The sequence below is a fragment of the Elgaria multicarinata genome, chromosome 3 (assembly GCF_023053635.1).
Source record: "Elgaria multicarinata webbii isolate HBS135686 ecotype San Diego chromosome 3, rElgMul1.1.pri, whole genome shotgun sequence".
Lineage (NCBI taxonomy): Eukaryota > Metazoa > Chordata > Lepidosauria > Squamata > Anguidae > Elgaria > Elgaria multicarinata.
In genome coordinates this window covers 15064503-15085143 of record NC_086173.1, presented here as the reverse complement: position 1 = coordinate 15085143, position 20641 = coordinate 15064503, and the positions used below count along the sequence as shown (strand labels likewise).

General features: G+C 47.1%; 1 protein-coding gene across 1 annotated transcript in view; it reads left to right on the top strand.

Moving 5' to 3' along the window:
• The first annotated feature begins 3273 nt into the window (after positions 1–3273).
• The window catches only part of LOC134394160 (5'-nucleotidase domain-containing protein 2-like), a 31370-nt gene continuing 14002 nt past the window's right edge, over positions 3274–20641 (top strand). The window contains exons 1-7 of the mRNA XM_063119362.1: positions 3274–3622; positions 9792–9976; positions 11356–11430; positions 14757–14812; positions 15832–15925; positions 17709–17837; positions 19803–19863. Of these exons, the coding sequence (XP_062975432.1) occupies positions 3325–3622; positions 9792–9976; positions 11356–11430; positions 14757–14812; positions 15832–15925; positions 17709–17837; positions 19803–19863 (898 nt within the window). The 5' untranslated portion in view covers positions 3274–3324. The remainder of the gene's footprint in view (positions 3623–9791; positions 9977–11355; positions 11431–14756; positions 14813–15831; positions 15926–17708; positions 17838–19802; positions 19864–20641) is intronic.

The window sequence follows — 20641 nt, the reverse complement described above, 5'->3', positions numbered from 1 at the left end:
TTGAGTAAGAGCTGTAGAAAGTTTAATGCCACCTACGAGACGCAAGCTGGTTTGCATGAGAGCTGCACCTTCAAGTTAACCCGGTGGGATTGGGGTGCCAAATAGCACTTTCACAGTCACTCCAAAATGGAAGGAATGTCACCATGAAGAACCTTGAAGACGGGCCTTCTCTGTAGTGGCACCCTCCCCCGTGCAGTTCGGGAGGCAGCAAAATCTTCCAAACACCTCCTAAAAGTGCACCTTTTCACAGAGGCTTTCCTTAGGCTATAACGTAAACTAATCATGCCACTCTGTTTTGTTGCTCCTTACATAGTTTCATTGTAGTTGTCTTAAGGTTGTGCTTTTAATATTGCATCTAACTCTTTTAATACTGTGAACCACTGAGGGATTTTATTTATTTATTGCATTTTTGTACCGCCCAATAGCTGAAGCTCTCTGGGCGGTTTACAAAAATTACTTTATTCAGCAGTATGCAAATGCCACAAATAAATAAAATTAAGAGCTTGTGGGAGGGATATGGAGAGAGTCAAACCCTGCTATGGGTTGTATCTGTATCTGCCTCTCATGACTGTTTTTCCCTGTTGGAAATAGTAAATATATGAGAAATGTACCTAGGTCAGCCTTCCCCCAACCTGGTCCCCTCTATATTTTTCACTACAACTCCCATCGGCCCCAAGCAGTATGGCTTAATGGTTGGGGATGATAGGGGATGTAGTTCCAAACATCTGGAAGGTGGCAAGTTTGGGAAGGCTGATTTAGCCACAGTCTCACTTCTTTGAGTGTACTTCTTGAGTATGGAATTGGAACAACTTCTTGTGTGCCTTTTGTCCTACTCAAATAACTTTCAGTTTAGGGCACCAACTAGGATATAGAACTGGGAAAGGTACAGGGGGGAAAAGCAATTCAGATTATGAAAGACTTGGAGCACCTTCCCTGTGAGAAAAGGTGGTGCTTCTAGGCTAAAAAAAGATAATTTAAGAAGGGCAGGATAGAGGCTTACTCTGTTTCTAATTTTCAGGTGCAAGTGCTGTTGCTTATGTAGCCAAAATGTTGCCATCCGTGCACAAGAGGCTTGGGAGAATCCTACGGTTTGCAGAAGTACCAAAAAAAAAAAAATCTTTAGGAAAAAAATCCTTTAAGAGGCAGGAAACCGCCCCCCCCCAAAAAACTTTCCAGTGAGGACTGAGATGCTATGGGGCATGCAATGGGGGAAACCACTTCTCAGAGGTAACTGGCTCGTTGCTGTCAAAGATAATGGGTGGACCTTGTTTTGATCCAAGAAGATGGCCATGTTCTTATATATACCGCATACGCCTCTGCCACTGGCAGCAGCAGAGGTAGAGCTAGTTAATACAGCATTGAGGCTTAAAACCACAGCACAGGTAACCAGTTACACTCTTCATTTAACCCTTTTGGCACCGTTTAGCCCCACCCCTGAGATTGCACAATGCCATTGGCCCCTCCCCTCCAAAGACTGTGTTGAGCCCACATGCGTAAAACTAGTTTTGGAAGATTGATTGCCTAGGGTTCCAGGCAGTGTGGTGTAGTGGCTACAGTGTTGGACTGGGAGTCTGGAGGTCTGGTTTCTAGTCCCCTCTCGGCCATGGAAGCTCACTGGGTGGCTTTGGGCCAGTCACAAACTCTCAGTCCAAACTATCTCACAGGGTGGTGGTTGTGAGGATAAAACGGAGAAGAGGATTATGTCTGCCACCTTGGGTTCCTTTGAGGAAAAAAGTAACATCATCATCATCATAATGGAAAGCCTAACCCATTGACATTGGGGTCAGGAGGACTAGCAGCGCTGCATAACCTCAGGTGCAGGCCCATTCTATATGTATAATTCCGCATGCATAAAGTGGGCTTTTATTATATCTGGCTTTAGTTTGGATTGTGAGCTGCTTTGAGAAGTACTGGACCAAAAGGAGGATGAAAAATATTTTAGATAACTAGAAAAGTAAAATGTGCTGAGTGTCTTTTGGCACTCAGGTACGGACAAGCAGCACAGTCCAGCTTGGAGAAGAAGAGGGCCTCTGGCTAGCTCAGAGGTTCAGCCTCATGGTTACTGCTATGCCAGTGATGGGAAACCTGGGCCCTCCAGATGTTGGTGGACTCCAATTCCCATCAGCCCGATCCAACATAGTTAATGGCTGGGGGTAATTGGAGTTGTAGTCCAACAAGCATCTAGAGGGCCACCATTTTCCCACCCCTGTGTTAGGCCTACCATTGGTTCCAAACACATGTTTAGTATCCCCAAAATGATTTCTTCTTTCCAGATACTGTTCTCCAAGCAACAAGTTTCATCAGCCTGCAAATCTCACAATTAGTGAATAAGGTTTTTTAAAAAACCGGATGGCATGCCTTTTTTATTATCTGCAATCCTACACTCATCTGAAATCAATAAGCCTTAAATTCGGAGTAAACATGATTAGGACTGGCCTGCAAAGGTAATTTTGTCCGTGTGTCCTGTGACATTTGTGCTGCAGCCCCCAGAAGTAGAAGTCTGAACAAAAGATTGGGGAAGGTTTTGTGGCACCGGAACGGATCTTGAAGAAAATGAACTGGTTGGTGCGCTTAGTCTGGGGTAACAGAGTCCAGAGGAAGAACAAGAGGTGCCACGTGCTCCCCCCCACACCCCTTAAAGAACTGAGCGCAAAAGGGCTAGACTCTGGAAGGACGTTTACATGGAAGCAAGTCCCTCTGAGTTCAATAGGATTTAACGGTTATTAATGCTTTACGTGTGTATGTTCTGTGTTTTAAAAATTTAAATTTTGTGTACTTGTTTTTATCTCAATTTTTAGAATTTCTGTAAACCGCCCAGAGAGCTCTGGCTATGGGGGCGGTATATAAGTGTAATAAATTAAATAAATAAATAAATAAATAGAACAGACTCCTAATACGTGTGCTTACGGTCAGGATTGTAGCGCAGGGCTTTCTCCTTTAGGAGGAAGCGCCCTTGAATTCGGTGGAAATTGCTTCCAAGAAAGCACGCAGAGGATCCGAAGTGGGAGCCCCAGTGAACGCAAGGAAACCCATTTCCTAGTATTTCCATGTAGCAAGAATGCGCTTGTTTGTGGGGAGGTAACGCATCCCATTGAAAGAGAGGGGGCTTCGGTCCAAGGAATGGGCCGCAAAAGAAGCGATGCGGGGGGGGGAGGAGGAGGGGGGCAGGGGCTCCGCCAGTCTGCCCCTTGAGTGGGCCGGGGGCACCAGGCCAGGCCCTCCCCCTGCCGGGGCGGAGCTACCTCCCCCTGCCCGTCCCCTTGACTGGTATTTTCTTCTTCTGCTGCTGCTGCAGTGCGTGGCTCGCCAGACGCCTCTTGCGCCATGGCTGGGGCCGCTGCCGCTGCGCGGGCCGGGTCGCTGCTGCGCCTGGCGGCCCCCTACTGCACCCGCTTCGGGGCGGAGGTACCCGGGGCTGCTGCTCCTGCGGCTGCCGCTCAAGCCCCCCAGCCCAGGCCGCCCTACGGCAGCAGGAAGCCGCATGCCCGACGAGTGGCCGGAGCGACTCCGGCGGACGAAGATCCCGCCGCCCGAGCCTTTTCCAGCAGCGCTCCGGTGCCTGGGCCGGACAATAAGAGCTTTCTCTGGGCCCGCTATGGGGAGATGAAGCGGCTGGTGCACGGTGAGCCGCTGGCGTCTCGCGCTTTTCAGAACCCCCCTTCCCGGGGTGGGTGGAATCGGATCTGTGTCGGGGCCGTATCCTCGGTCTGGATGCTGCTCTCGAAAACTGGGGAGCGTCCCAAGCCGGTGGGGCTCCCCCGCTCCAGCGACACAAAGACTTCCCTGCCCTCCTTTTCCCCCGCCCCGCGCTCATTGCCATGCAGAACTACTTTCTGCTTCTCTCCCCCGCCCCCAAAAGGACCTCCTCCTCCCCCCCCCGCCCCGCCAGGGAAACATTTGAGTTCCCCCCTAAAGTTGAATCTTCCTTAGGGGCGAGTCCTCTCCTCAGTCCGATCTTCTTCCCAAATTGTTGTGGCGGGTCCCCGGCTCTGCTGTCCGGGGCATATTCCCGGGGGGCAGTTTTTTCGGTGTGTACACGCGAGCGATCTTGCACGCCGAGGGTTCCCCCTGGTTTCTTCTTGCCCTCCTCTGCCGCCTCCTCCTCCTCCTCCCCCGTAATCCAACACACCTTCTAGGGGTTATTTTCCTCCAACATCATCTTCTGGGGGGGGGGGCGCCCCCTATAATCGGATTTTCTGGTATTTAATTCTATCACATTTTTTGTCACCCAAGTCATCTCTGCTGTTGTGATGAATTTGATCATCTTTCTATTGCTTCTTTTACACACACACACACACACACACACACACACACACACACACACGTGTAATTGGAATACAGAGGCTGTCCCTGGAATCCTAATTCCTTCCCCTGGCATCCAAGAGGGGTGTGTAGCCCCCACCCCCCTGTTTTGCAGGGACGTGCTGGCAGCTGGAGCGGGGTTGGTGGCTAGTGGCGGCGTCAGCAAGGAGAGACCTGCACCATGCTTTGTGTCTGGTTTTTAGGGCAGGGCTTGAGGCAGCCCTAGTGTGGGAAGAAGCAAACAACATCAACACCAGAGACGGAACAACAGAGAGCCTTATAGCAAATTAGAGGCTAACCTATTATGGCTTCCCCCCACGTGTTTGTGTGTGTGCCAGCTGAAAACAACACTTCCTGCCTCTAATTACTTGGGCTCCGGTCCACGAAAAACCTATAGCCACAATAAAAAAAAATTAAGGCACAATCTTTTGCAGGTTTAGACAGAAAGTCTTACAAATCCCAGCATTCCCAGCCAGAAGGATGCTGGGAGTTGTAGGACTTCTTTCCGTCTAAACATGCATAGGATTGCACCCTTGTAGTTTTACTCTGTACAGCACCATGTACACTGACGATACTATATAAATAATAATAATAATAATAATAATAATAATAATAATAAATAGTCTTTAAGATGCCACAAGTCTCTGCATTATTTGGGCATGAATTTGTTCATCTTCAAGGTGCCACAGGACTCTTTGTTCTTGATACAGCGGGCCAACGACTGCTCCTCTGTAATTTTCCACTAAGACTGGCACCCTCTTAAAGAATGGCACTTGATTAACCACATTACTTTTAATTGATTCAAATCTACAACCCTTCTGGGATGGGGTTGGGGGGAAGCATACTCTCTTTGTTTTCAGCCTTCCCTGACCTGACGCCTTCCAGGCATATTTGATTACAACTCCTGTCATCCCCAGCCAGCATCTGTGTGGTTGCTGCGGATGATAGGAGTTGTAATCCAACACATCTGGAGGGCACCAGGTTGGGAAAGGCTTTTTTAAATTATACACCCAAAATGTCTGGCAGCGACCATCTGGAAAAAGCATTCTTTTTTCCATGTTTCTTTTATTGTATATGTTTGTATATTAAATAATTGGCAATCCTATACATGTATACTGAGAAGTAAGTCCCATTGAGTTCAGGATTGCAGGCTTAATCTTTTTTTAAATATCTGGTGGCCGGTTAATGGTGGTGAGAGCATCTTTTTAAATGATCAGAAGTTCTTTAATTCAACTGATTAATCAACTAATAGCACAATCCTTCCCCCCTGCATTTTTATTGTGAATCTTAACAAAACAAAACAAAAAAGAAAGCATAAAAAAGAAAAGAAAAGAAACATTACATACCTAGGAATATCATCAAATTTTTCATCAGATATAGCATTCCCAAAAAAGGAAGAGAGTTATGCATAGGTTTCAAGAAAAGCAGACCAAACATCCATGTACTTATCCCCTATATAATACCTGTTGATGGTGTTGTTCCTTAGTCCATTGCATTATAGGAGGTGGGCATTTATCCTTCCAACGTGATAGTATAAGTCTTTTAGCTGTCATAAGGGCTCTGAAAATCCATTTGCGGACATGCATATCATTCCATATTAAAGCTTGTTTCAGTACAAAGTTTATCCTTATAATAAGCTCCTCCCCAAAAAAGGCAACTACTGGGCATTGCCAAAACATATGAATTAAAGAAGTATTAGGTGTATTACATCTCCAACAATTATGCAAGTTAGACCAACTCTTATTAAAAAGGTGTTGTGCAGTCCAATAAACCCGAAGCAAACAAAAAATTGCTGAATAAGATGTACCCTAAGATCCATAAAGCTTCAGATACAGACGCTAGGGCAACAATCCATTGATAGGCAAAATAGGACACTCCAATTCTCTATTCCAATCCTGTTTTACACCATGGGTATCATATTTATTTACTAATACTAAATGTGTGTGCGCACACACACACACACATATAGATTGTAGCATGTAACTCCTCAAAAGCAAATCCCACTGAGTTCAATGGGGCTTAGTCCTAGGTAAAATGGTATAGAATTGCAGCTCTATAATTCCTGGGAGGGCAAACTCTGAGGCTACAAGATATAGTGGATCTCTTTCTCCAGGGGCAGAGAGGGGGAATCTTCCCTTGGATTCGACCATAGATGGTCAGATGGTGAAGAGGGCAGAAAGGAAGCATTCCAGATCCAGAGCAGTTCCCTCAGCGCAACCCAAAATGAGAGGAAAGCTCTGGTATACTTATTTTCGATTGGTCCCAAAGGGAGGGGAAATGTAATAACGCCAACGCCGCCACCCCACCTTCTGCCTTGCCAACGCAAGCCCGGCAGGGCCTAGGAAGTGGTGGTTCATCTGCCATGGAGTCTCCCTCCACCGTTGGATTGTTCTGCCCACGTGGTAGGTCTAATCACCACCAATGCTCAATATGAGAGCGCTTCCTTTGCATGCAGGAAATCTGAGGCTCAATGCTTGACCTCTCCAGAAAAAGCTGGGAGTTGTGCTTGATGCACACATCAGGCGCATTCCAGCTTGTCCCCTGAAACCCTGGGGACCTGCTTGTCAGGGTAGACAATACTGCCCTATATGGTTTGACTTGATAGAAGCTACAAGATTTACAAAAGGGTGGGTGGGGGGTTGTTTTGCCTTCCCACCCCCTTTTTAATTCTTCCGTTCTGTATAGAGTTAAGATTCTAACTAACCTTGTTTGTCCAGATAGTGGTGGTAGAAGTTTCAAATGAATACAGAGCAAAAGGATGTGCTTTTTATTTTTATTTTTTTGTATAAAGATTTGGAAGCGCAAAGTGGATGAACGCCTGCTCTTGATGATTTACTTCTCTCGCTTCCAAATGCTACAAAAGGTGCCACGTCTCCCTTCCTCTTCCCTTCCAGCTGCCATTCCCCTCCACCACGCACTGCTGTGCATAACAGAGCTGCACAGTTTGCTCCTTTCCTGGTTGCTGCCAGTTTCTTCCCCCTTGAGCCATGGCATCATCAAGCCGCTGCAGTCTTTTGCTGACCACGCCAGACCATCTGACTCAGCGGTTTCCTCTGTGCTTTGCTGTGTGTTACTGTCAGAGATCTTACTCATCCCCAGTTACAGGGTGATGGGTTCTTTTCCCCTGAGTAGTGTGTTTTCTTTCCAGCCAAACCAGTTGAAGCATAAAGGATGGGGGTGGTGGTAATGAAAACCAGAGGGCAACGTGTATTCCGTGCTCCAGGATTCCCTGACTCATCACCTGGCATAAGGCAGATTCTGCATTAGTGTGTTTGCTTGTGCTTGAAAGGGTCAACAAGTTCAGACCGTCCTGTTGCACAGATGCTTCATGTTTGGAGCACCAAAGCCTCGATGCTATACAGCAGTCTTCCCCAACCTGGTGCCCTCTAGGTGTACTAGACTACAACTCCCATGCCTGGCTGGGGCGGGGGGTCCTAGGAATTGTTCCACACATCTGGGGGTCACCAGGTTCAGGAAGGCTGCTGTATGGGTATAGGGCTTTCCAGTCTTAAAACCTTCAGTGCTGCACGCATAGGGTGACCATGTGGAAAGGAGGCCAGGGCCCCTGTATCTTTAACAGTTAGAAAAGGGAATTTCAGCAGGTGTCATTTGTAGGCATGCTGCACCTGGTGAAATTCTCTTCATCACAACAGTTAAAGTGGCAGGAGCCCTGCCCTCTTTTGTATCTGGTCAAGAAGGTAGGGCTCCTGCAGCTTTAACTGTTGTGATGAAGAGGGAATTTCCCCAGGTGCTACAGGCATACCAATGACACCTGCTGAAATTCCCTTTTTTATACAACTGTTAAAGATACAGGAACCCTGGCCTCCTTTTCACATGGTCACCCTAAAGAGTCTTAGGCTAATCACCCAGTCACCAAATTACTTCAGGGGTTAGTTGTGAGGAGAGAAATGGCTGCCTTCTATGTCAGTTCCACTCCCAGCTCCTTAGAACAAGGATGGGATACAAATGTTCTGATGGGGGTTTCAGAAATCACTGAAACAACAGACAGGATGTGAGGCAGAATTTCCCACCCCTTCTGCCGCCAAAATGTTTTCGGCGTTCTTTAGATGGGTCACTGGGTCTTGACTGACGACAAGTTTTTCAGCCTGGGAAACGGATTTTCCCTCAGGTCACGTAAACCAGAGACCCTGGAGGTTTTTGTCTTCCTCTGTGGCAAGTTGCTTGGCTGGTTTATTGTTGTTTCAGAGAACAATGTGTGTCAAGTAATTCCGTCTGCCACGTACCTACTCTGTGATTCTGGCATGCTTGGCTGGGAATTATGGGAGTTGCAGTTAAACACATCTGAAGATCGCCAGGTTGGGAAGGTTGGGCTATGGCCTTTTGGCCCTAGTTCTTATTGAGGGGGCTGTACCACTTCATAATCCAGGTGATGGCTCCATACAGAAGCACTCCCTCCATGTAGAACACAAGTGTGACAGGGTGAAATCTAGGCTGCAAGTCCTTCTCCCTGACATCCTAGTTTTCTATGCACAAGGATATATTTTTTAAAAAGGGAGGAGCATTTAGTTACATGAGCCCTCACCTCCCCAAGCTGCCATCTGAAGTTGTACAACCCAGAAACAGGTTTACCACCTCAGTGAGGACTAGGTCCCAGCCTCTCACTGTTCGGTGATGGAAAAAGAGGTCCTGATTTGCCTGAAAAGAACCTTCCTTAAAGGGAATTGACATGCCTCCTAACCCCTGATTTCTTATTTATTTATTAACATTTATAGCCTTCCTTTTTTCCTCCAAGGAACTCAATGTGACATACATAATCCTTCTCCTCTCCATTTATCCTCACAACAACAGCCCTGTGAAGTAGGTTAGGCTTGAAAGTCTGCGACTGACCCAAAGTCACCCAGGAAGCTTCTGTGGAGACCTGGATCGTCCGGCTCCCAATCAAACACTCTAACCACTACACCTCACTGGCTCTTCTTTATAGAGAAACCAGTACGAAAATTGCCTTGTATTCCTTTCAACCACTTCTGCTACCTCCTTCTACACCTCAGCACTTCTGCTGTGTGTGTTGGTGCAGAAGCCACCTGCCAAAAGAAATGAGGCAGCTGGCTACTAGGAGCGGGGCCTTCTCCGCTGTGGAATGAGCTCCCCAGAGAGGTCCGCCTGGTGCCTACATTGTACTCCTTTTGTCGCCAACTGGAGACCTTTTTATTCTCTCAGTATTTTAACACTTAATTTTAACATAAATTTAAATGTTACTGTTCTAACTCTGTATTTTAATCTTATATCAATTCCTGCTGCGTGATTTTATCCTGGTTGTGCTTTTTATACTGTATTTTGTATTTGTGTTTTTAGACTGTTGGTTGTTTTATTATGGTTTTAATTTTTGTGAACCACCCAGAGAGCTTCGGCTATTGGGCGGTATAAAAATGTAATAAGTAAATAAATAAATAAATTTGAATAGAGCAGTCATCTGTTTGGCCCGTGTGTTGTAATTGCTTGTCTCCTCATGGCTCTCTTTCTTGCTCCAGATTTGCTTCCCCCGGGGGTCTGCAATCTTCTGAACCCTTCGACTATCTATGCTAACAATGAGATTTCACTGAGCACTATTGGAGTCTATGGCTTTGACTATGACTACACCTTGGCCTTATACTCACCTGCCCTCCACTCCTGCATCTACAACACCGCTCGAGACATCCTTGTGGAGCAGTATAAGGTACCTCTCTGTAGAACTGTCTTCCTATTGATTGAAACATTTGAGCTGTGATTGAGTCCTGTGCAAAATTGGAGTGTGGAGTTTGGTAGGGTGACCATATGAACAGGAGGACAGGGCTCTTGTATCTTTAACAATTGTATAGAAAAGGGAATTTCTGCAGGTGTCGTTTGTAGGCATGCAGCACCTGGTGAAATTCCCTCTTCACCACAACAGTTAAAGCTGCAGTATCCCTGCCTTCCTTTTAATCTGGTCTCTAGTATAGCTCCTGCAGCTTTAACTGTTGGGCCGAAGAGGGTGCTGCATGCCTACAAATGATACCTGCTAAAATTCCCCTTTCTGCACAACTGTTAAAGATACAGGAGTCCTGTCCTGCTTTTCATATGGTCACCCTAAGTTTGACCTAGAAACATTTGACAAGTGGGAAGTAGTGACTATGAAATCTTTAAAGCCTTAGGGCCAAAGCAGACGTGACAGGAGTAGGCCATGTTTATTTGATCATGTGTTCATCCTGTACATGTGTAAACTGGGTGTGGGTGTCTAATTTTTACATCAATATTTTTCAGGTGAGGAAACCTTTGGGCTTTTCACCCAGCTTGCCTCAGATACTGAAAGCAAGCTGGGCTGAGGAGAACAGTACTTGAAGTAATGGAATGTGGGAAAGGGAAGTGTGTAGCTCTCTTCATCCCTTTGCCCCTTTTGGTATTAAAAGGTAGACTTCCCCCCCAGCCCTGCTTTGTATGTGTACAGGGTAGATACAAGAACCACAAACATGGCTGCTGCTGTTATGCCTCATTTGGCCCTTAATGGGTCGCATGGACATTTGCCCTTAACACTGCTTGCTGCTTGGAAGCTCATAAATATGCATTAAGTGGCTACAAGCAATTTCCCTGTGTTGATTAATCAAGAAAAATCTTTACTTTCAAAATGTCACGTGTTTCCAGGTACTCTGCTTTAAACCAGGGTGCAAAGCCTCAGGCTTGGGGCCCCAATCCAGCCCTCCTAGGGTCCCAGTGGGGCCCTCTGGGGTTCTCCAGAGGGCTGTGTCCCTTCCCCTGACCTCATCCCCTTTTCCCCGACCACTGATTGTTTGGTGGTTTCCGGGTTTTATGCACTCCCCTTCTGTCCAATTCTAAAAGGCTGAAATACCTCTCCTAAGCTTAGTTACTGGCAGTAAGATCTTTAAGCTAAAATAGGCTGGTATTTTTTGAGATTTTGCCCCTTCCCCTTTTACTTTGTCTCACCCTTCACTGGAATTTGCCCCCAAGAACTTCTTGGAAATGAAATTTGGCCCACAGGCTGAAAGAGGTTCATCACCCTGTTCTCAGTGTTTCAGTTGATTGACCACCATGCTGATTGCCTGTTTCCTTCTGTCCCATCAGTATCCAAAGGGCATCTTGAAGTATGAATACTGGCCCAACTTTGCCATCCGGGGTTTGCACTACGACATTGCCAAGGTGAGAGAAGCCCAGGTGACTTGTCTGTTCTAACTGTGGCCCTGGAAGGAGAGCAAAGTCTAGAACAGGGGTGGGGAGCGTGTGCAGCTCCCATCAGCTGTAGCCAACATAGCCAATGGTGAGGGACGATGGAAATTGCGGTCCAACAACACCTGGAGGGCCGCACATTCCTCATTCCTGGTCTAGAAGATTAGAGGTGTTTGTTAGGAGGTGGCAAAACTTGCTTTAGTTATAAATCCAAAAGATGGCTGTAACTAAGCTGCTATTCTTTCAGCCTCGCCTGCCATATGGAGGTAGTACTGGCCTATTCTATAGGTCTTGTGTGAGAATTACTAAGCAGATGTATGTGAAGTGCTTCAAACATTCTAAAAGTCTTAATTGTGTAAATGCTAACTATGGGTACTGTTGACATTCAGTAGCCACTTGTCTGGTCACCTGTGGCATGCAAGGATCACCCCAAGGCAATTGGGCAGAGGATCGTTCCTAAGGCGAGAAAAGAATTGGTTCTCTTTTTCGTTGCAGCCATCAGCGTGGCACAAATGGGCAGCATAATAATGTTTATGCACTTATTTGCAAGTTTGGTGTAGGATGCTAGAATTAGGATTGGAACCCTCAGTCACCTGCTGTAATTAATTCTAAAGGCACTTCGAGGAGAAAGTTGATTGTATTTGCTCAGAACTTGATGCCACAGTTATCGCAGAGCCTGGGGAGGTGTCCAGTGCCCCGCCTGGTCATGTTTCCTGGGATCAGTTCCAGTTGTTGCAGCCTGATGATGTGGACAAGACGCTTGAATCAGTCTGTCCCACCACATGTAAGCTTGACCCTTGCCCATCTTGGCTAATAAGATCTAGCAGAGATGGAGTGATTGGGTGGGTCCCGGGGGTGGTAAATGCCTCATTTTGTCAGGGGGCGGTGCCTGCTGCCTTGAAAGAGGCTGTAGTGCACCCTCACCTGAAGAGGACCTCCCTGGACCCAAAGGTATGTGAGAACTACCGCCCCATCGCCAATATCCCCTGTTTGGGCAAGGAGCTTGAGCGTGTGGTGGCTGGGCAGCTTTAGTCGTTCTTGGAAGAAACTGATTATCTGGACTCATCTCAGTCTGGTTTCAGGCCAGGGCACAGCACTGAAACAGCCTTGGCTGCTGTGACCGACGACCTACTCTAGGGGCCTTCCTAGACCTGTGATTGGGCAGGGAGGCGGGGCCGAGGCGCGCTAACGTTAGCGCGCCTCCCCCACACTTCCAGACGGCAGAGCTGCAGGGAGGACGCAAGCCCTGCAGCGTCCGCCATTTTTTTGTTGTTTGTTTAAAGGGGCCGCGGGTGGCCCGAAGACTCCGTGAAGGTAAGTGGGTTTTTTTCGTTTTTTAAAAAAACGGGGGGGGGGGGGGCGAAGGATGGGAGGGTGGGTGGCACGGGGGGAGGGCGGGTGCGATTGCGCCGCCGCCACCCGAGCAAGCAGCCGAGCGGCGCTTGCCCGGGCAATGCACCCGCCCTCCCCCTGTGCCACCCACCCTCCCATCCTTCGCCCTCCCCTCTCTTCCCCCCCCCCCGCCGATGGGCACAGTGCTCCTATGAGCGCTGTGCCAGGTCCGCAGCTTTTCGCAGCTCCTCGCGAGTAAGCGAGGAGCCGCGGAAGTCGCTAGACGTTCCCCAGCTCCGGCCTGAGGCCGGAGCTGGGGAAAAAGCGCGCCATAAGCGACTTAGCTTATGGCGCGTTGAAGGAGGCCTCAGCGCGGCCTACCTCCGGATTCCCCTGTGCGTCATCTGGACGCACAGCAGGGAAACTGGGTCAGAAGGCGCGCTAAGGCCTCGTCTGGTAAGGCCCCCGGTGAAAGACAGGGGGTGTGCTATCCTGTTGATCTTCCTGGATCTCTCAGCGGCTTTTGATACTCCTGATCATGGTATCTTACAGGATGAGCTCTGTGAGATTGGAATAGGAGGCACTGTGTTACAGTGGTTCCTCTCCTCCTTGCAGTGCTGATTCCAGAGAATGGTACTGGGGGATTCCTGTTCCACCCCATGGCTATTAGGCTGTGGGGTGCCGCAGGGCTCTATTCTATCTCCCATGCTGTTCAACATCTATATGAAGCCGCTGGGAGCGGTCATTAGGGGTTTGAGGGTTGGGTGTCATCCATATGCTGATGATACTCAGCTCTATTTCTCCTTGTCATCAAAGTCGGCTGGGGCGGTGAAGGTGCTGTACCAGTGCCTGGACGTTATAATGGGCTGGATGATGGCTAATAAACTGAAGATGAATCCTGATAAAATGGAAACTCTCTGGATTAGTGGTTCCCAAGTCCTGGAATTGGGTAAATGACATGTTCTGGATGGGGTTGCACCCCTCGGAAGGAGCAGGTGCGTAGTTTGGGAGCACTCCTAGATCCATCCTTGTCACTAGAGATCTAGGTGGACTCCGTGGAGCGGAGTACCTGGGGCCAGCTTCGGCTGATCCGCCAGCTATGGCCTTTCCTGGACAGGGACAACCTAGCCACAGTGGTGCATGCACTGGTAACTTCCCGATTAGACTACTGCAATGCACTCTATGTGGGGCTGCCCTTGAAGACGACTCGGAAGTTGCAGCTGGTGCAAAATGCAGCAGCTAGACTGCTCACTGGAATATCTTATAAAGACCATATAACACCGGTCTTAAAAGAATTGCATTGGCTGCTTACAGGCTTCCAATCGGAATTCAAAGTGTTGACAATGACATTCAACGCCCTAAACGGCTTGGAACCTCGGTACTTGAGGGAGTGCCTCTCCCTATATATGCCGTTCCTCTGTTGGAGGAACCGTCCTCTGCGTCTCACCAATGCAAAACATACATTATGGTGGGACGTGGGAGAGGGCTTTCTCTATTGTGGCACCCCAACTATGGAATGCCCTCCCCTTGGAGGCCCGACTGGCGCTGACTGACTTCATTTCGGCACCAAGTTATTATTATTATTATTATTTATTTATTTATATAGCACCATCGATGTACATGGTGCTGTACAGATAACACAGTAAATAGCAAGACCCTGCCGCATAGGCTTACAAAGTTAAAACATGGCTTTTTATCAAAGCCTTCAAGGACTAAATTCCCCATGGTTACACATAGTTTTAATTGATTGTAATTGTTTCCTTGCTTTTTTAAAAAAAATTCTACTGGTTTTAATTTGTTAACGATTTAATACATTTTTAGCTGTGTAAATTACTTACATTTATATTGTTCTGATTTTATCTGTACGACGCCCTGAGTTCCCAGTGATAATAGGGCAGGATACAAATGTTTTAATAAATAAAATAAATAAATATGTGCTGACTCATATTTCTCCTCCTACCCTATAGGGTTTGCTCATGAAAATAGATGCCTTTCACTACATTCAGCTGGGCACTGTGTATCGGTAAGTGTCTCTCATGTGGACCCCCCAAATTGCAGGGATAGAGCAGGATTTGACAGCTGGGAGCTGGAAAGAAAGGATAGAAGCTGGGATACTTGGCTAGTTGTAGACCTATTTTTAATATATATATATATATATATATATATATATATATATATATATGTATATCTTCTGACGGGAACTATTTCTTAAGCTGTAATCCTGAGTGTGCTTTCTTGGGTCCTGCCATAACCCTGACTTCCAGCAAATCATTATTTGTAAATTGGGAATCGTCCCTGGTTCTGGTGGTGGAGATGGTGATGGTAGGGTGTGTGTATGCGTTCCTTCTTTTTTTCTTTGCAAACTCTAGTTAAGAGGGAACCCTGGTTTGGCAATGGTGCACATGTAATCCTAAACCATGTTCCACTGTTCCAGCCAAACAAGGCAAGGGAGAAGGGCAGTGTTGTAGAGGTAAATTTTGAAGTGCAGGGGCTCATCATGAACGGTCTCTGTATCCACACCCCCAAGGAGGTCCCCAAAATTCAAGCAATTGTTTTAACTGCTCCTCCACCAGGAGCAGGTCTCTTGCAAAGCTAATGGGTCTTAATTGCCCATTCAAGACCAAGTCACTCCAAAATACCTTGCATTGCAAAAGGAATTTTTTGGGGGGAAATTCATTTCCACCCAGCTACTATGAAGATTGCAGCAAAGCTAACAGGGGATTCTGAGAGGCTTGGCAAATTACATCAGTGTCTCTGCTAATAAAAAAAAGAAGTGCTGGTGTTGCTTCTCTGTGAGCCCCAGCTACTTGAGAAGAGAATTTCTCCTTCAACAGGAAGAGGGGAGGGGGCACCCATCCTTTGCTCTGGCTCCCAGTTAGCAAATGCGATTTGCAGGGAGCCGGCATAATGTCTGCGCCAGGGTTGTACCCAACTGTACCGCCACAAAAATGTGCATGCTATTGTGGTCCAACTTCTAAATGATGCTGTGCTGCTATCACTGCCGAACACCTAAACACGCCAGCCACGTTTTGTCTTCTGCAGTGGATTGAAACCTGTCCCGGATGATGAGGTGCTGGAGATGTATGACGGTACCCATCACATCCCCCTGCATCAGGCTAGTGGCTTCTATGGGAAGGTAGGTTCCCTTGCTACCTCCAGAACCTGTTTGAAGGCCATACCCAAGTATGGCCTTCCTGACTGAGATGGGTGGCTGGGTGCCAGCTGGAAGGGGCGCCATTTATTTATCTCCCTACATCTCTGTGCTACCCAGGGTCCCCCCAAGATGTAAGCGTCTTTCATTAAAAGCCACAGTAATGATCTGGGAGTTTGTATAGCCTGTGGTGGCAGGCTATTTGAGCTGGGCCTCCAAATTCACGTGGTTTTTTCACTGCACATTAGTAGGGAGTTCTGTTTTCTTGGAGGTTTGGCAGAGAATACTGCAGGAAAACACGCGACAGGGCAGAATGAGGTGCTGGCGTAAGGATGAGCTGGTCTTGTTTGTAAGGATGCATCCATACAGAGGCTTTGAATGTGTCCGCAGAACATCCCACGCAGGTACAAGCTAACCATATTGTCCATGCTGAAGCACAGATCAGCCCCTCGACATACCAGTACTACAGCATCACAAAGGCATTTGGGGTACAGGAACGGAGCAGGCAAAATAGGAGGGAAACAGACAACCCAGAGATTGAGAAAACAAACTACTGTTGATTCGATCATCTGCCAGACAAACCCCGGGTTAACCATGGGTTTTAAATCAACCATGGGATATCATTATGCGCTAAACAGGCCACTGCATGATTGTTTTAAAAAATGAATAAAATAAATAGCAGCTGTCTTGGAGGGGGCTCCATCAGGGAGAGGGGGGTCTTAACCCTTTTCTCCCGTATTGCTGAGAGCCAGTGTGGTATAGAGGCTAAAGTGTCGGACTGGGAGATGGGAGATCCGGGTTCCAGTCCCCACTCGGCCATGGAAACCCACTGGGTGACTTGGGCCAGTCACAGACTCTCAGCCCAACCCACTTCACAGGGTTGTTGTGAGGATAAAATGGAGAGGAAGAGGAGAATTATGTACACCATCTTGGGTTCCATGCAGGAAAAAAGGTGGGATATAAATGTAATTAATAATAATAATAATAATAATAATAATAATAATAATAATAATAATGATGATGATGATGCAGTAGCAATGAAACCTCCCCTCCCAGCTCCAAGTCATGATTGGGGCCCTTCCTTAACTTCTATTTAATGTTAACAAAAATATATAGCACAATGCCTAACTATGCGTTTAACATTATGGGCCAGTTTGCATGACCAGACAGTCCACCATGGCTTATTTAAGCCATAATGAGTTGCAGTGCAGGCAGGCATTTTTAGTATTTAAGCCCCAACCTGGTATTGTTGTGCTGTCCAAATTCGGGGACTGTGGGTTATGTGAGGGTTGTTTAATTCTTGTATAACTCACAGCCTCTGGGTTCAGACCACATGACAAGCCGCAGTTGGGGCTCGAATATTCAAAACCCAACTCACACATGCCAGGTCAGTGTGTTGTTTGGCCTTCAGCGACAAGATTCTTTGTTGTTTTTGTTGCAGTAGGACTAACACAGCTACCCTCTGGCAATTATATCTTATCTGTGTGCCTCCTGCCATCCAAATCTCTCTCCACCCCCCATTCCAGATTCAGGTTATCTCCGATAGCAAGAATGTTTACTTTCTTAATGCTGGATTTGAAGGTTAACAGTGCGGGGTGGGATGGGGCAGGAGGTGTCTCTGTGGAGCCTTGGCCAAGAATTCTGCAGAGCACCATGCTTCTAGATCACATACCAGCAAGTAACTGGGTGAAGAGTATGGACAATTCTGGTTGAGAGCTCCAAAAGGGGAAGAAGCTGGTGTCCCAATCCTCTCCCTCCCTCCTTTCAGGGCCCAGCCATAAAACAGTTCATGGACATCTTCTCCCTGCCTGAAATGACCCTCTTGGCTGTAGCCAATGACTTCTTCATCAGCAACGACATCGATTATGACCCCATCCATCTCTACAAAGACGTTACGGTGTGTTTTTGTCTCGCTCGGCTCTCCGGGAGTGTTCTGCTCTTGTCACTGGGTGGTCTTAGAAGACTTCCATGTTGTGAGATGGTGGGAGGAGGTGGGCTGTTGGCTGGAACCTGGAACTATTCTTCCCAGTTCTGGCAGAACTGGTGTGTGTGTGTGTGTGTGTGTGTAGCAGTGGGTTGGACACCCTTGTTGGGCTTCCTGTTCCAGAGGTTCTTTTTGGGAACTTTGTGTTCTGTGTCGCTTACCCTGCAGGCAAATTGAGGAGGCTGCTGGCCAAGGGGCCATTGGAGTGTCTAAGAGGGCTGGACTCTGAGGTCTTTCTTTACTGCTTTGTTGTGGGAGGGAGTGACGGCAGCAGCAGCAACAGAACAGGCTGTCCTGAGCTGGAGGAGAACTTGGGCAGGGCTGCCAGGAAGGCTTATCTAGGAACCCAGCTGCTCCAAGGCGCACGTTGTTGGGGGCCCTTCGGCCTGTTTTGAGCAGCCAGGCTCCCCCGTTAGTTACATACATAGAAACGTGAGGAACATCTGTTCCGCCCCTTGGGCTCAAGGCCTCTCTGGAGCCTGCCTGTTCTGCTGATCTGGGGCCAGAGGTCAGAAGTGGCATCCTCATAAATTGCATGCTGCACGTACGCTCTCCCTTCCCCTGTTCTTCAGCTAGCCCACCCGCAAGACCCTCGTCTGGCTCCCCGAGCAGTGCAAACGATGCGCTTTGAAGGCTACTTAACACCAATGGGTTTACCCTTTAACCTTCGGGAGTGTGTGTGAGTGTGTGTGGAGATGGAAACTGTGGATCAGGTTACATGCAGCTCTTGGTAGTTTAAGAATGGGAGAAAGAGAACGGAGTTAATAAGAGTGCATTTCTAATGTGCATTTCTGTTGGGGACACCACTGAAGCTTGTTTTCCCCCTTATCCCAGCCGCAAATGGAGTGTGACAGACCCTGGGAGGATCTGAAAAGATCAGTAACAGTGGAAAGTGTGTGTGTAAGAGAGAGAGAGAGTTAGGAAGTGACGAGGACCAAACTAGTCAAGACAGCCAGCATTTTAAAACAAATAAAAACAGCATGGAGGTTTCTCAAATCAGATTAGGGCAATGGCATATGTGGAATGTTTGTTCTTTTACAAAATCCCTATTAGCCTTTTAAATCCCCCCCCCCACAAAAGTTGCTCTTTGCCCTGCAGAGGAAAATACAGAAGTACTAATACTGCTGTTTCCCCCCACAAGGACCTTCCCCCGCCCCACACCAAGCTTTTTAGTTTGAAAAAATGTGTACAATTGCTTAAGTTCTTTCTGTCCTTTTGTACTGCTGAGGATTTATTCCATTGCCTATAACTGTTTTTAAAATCTTATGTCTCTTTTATTTTTATATTTCATGCATTTAACCTTTGTTTGTGAACCACCCAGAGAACTTCTTGTCGTTAGGGGTAGCATAGAAATATTATAAATAAATAAAAGGCAGAAAACAGCTCCAGGGTGTGTGTGATCTTTGTCCAGAAAGCAGGGCTGTGGGAAAGGATTGGCCCCTGCCCTAAATGGATTTCCCCCACCTGCCCCACATGGCTGCTGTTTAAAAACAAAACAAAAAATAAGTGAGAGATCCAATCACAGATCTTGAAATGTCATTTCTGGTTTGGCCGTCAGACTGTATCAATGAAACGGAAGGCAGAGGCATAAATAATGGCATTGCTTCTCCACTCATACTTGGGACCTAGCTTTGGGATGGGGTGATTCCGGCTCTTCCACCCCCACCCCCATCCTTTCTTAGCCCAGAAGCTGGCATCGGAGGGATGCAAAACAAGAGGAGTGCAGCCTACCCCCTCCTGAAACCAATGTCAGGGTTGGTGGGATGGGGGTGAAGCATTGGACAATTCCAATGCAGTCCAGGGGAAGGTATGTCAGTGCCTGGACTTGTTTCTGGATTCTTTTAAAATGTTTCTTTTTTCTCCCCATGTCTTCAACAGGATGCCATCCGGGATGTCCATATCAAAGGTTTTATGTACAAGTGGATTATGCAGGATCTAGGTTAGTATCCATCTGCCATGGGGCTGAAGATGGGGGGACCCTAGAACTGGAGGATTGCAACAGACATAAAAGACCTGTCTAATCCTGCCCCATTTCAATTGAAGCATGAGCACTAGAAAAACAAAAAACAAAATGTCGTAACAGTTTTGCTTTACCGTCCTTGTTTTTTCCTTCACATACAGGTTCTTGCTTTGCATTTACATTTTATCGGAATTTTTATTTTTTAAAAAAAATCATACAAGACTCAACAATACAACAACATATTTTTATTTATTTCATATATTAATCTACCCAATAACAAATATTCTCTGGGCAGATTACAAATGCTTAAAAGACTAAAATACAAAACAAAAAATAGCACAAGAGTAGATCATATATATATAAAAATCCCCAATCTCTAAAATTCCTGGAAGAAAAGACCAGTCTTTGCTTGTCACCAAAAACAGGACAGTGTGTTGGCACTGGGCAAACCTTGGGGAGGGCATTCCATAAATGAGGTGCCACAACTGAGGAAGCCCTCTCCCTTGTAACCACCCACCTAACTTCAGCCAGGGCACCTGGAGGAGGGCCTCTAAAGATGATTTAAGGCTCTGGAGAGAAGACTTTCCTTTAGATACTCTGGTCCCAAGCCATTTAGGACTTTAAAGGTCAACACCAACACTTTGGATTGGGCATGGAAATGCAGCTGAAGAATCACCAATGTCTGATGATCGTTTCCAGTTAGTAGCATAGGAGGTATTTTGAACAAAATCAGAGTTGTCTTCCACATAGAACGCAA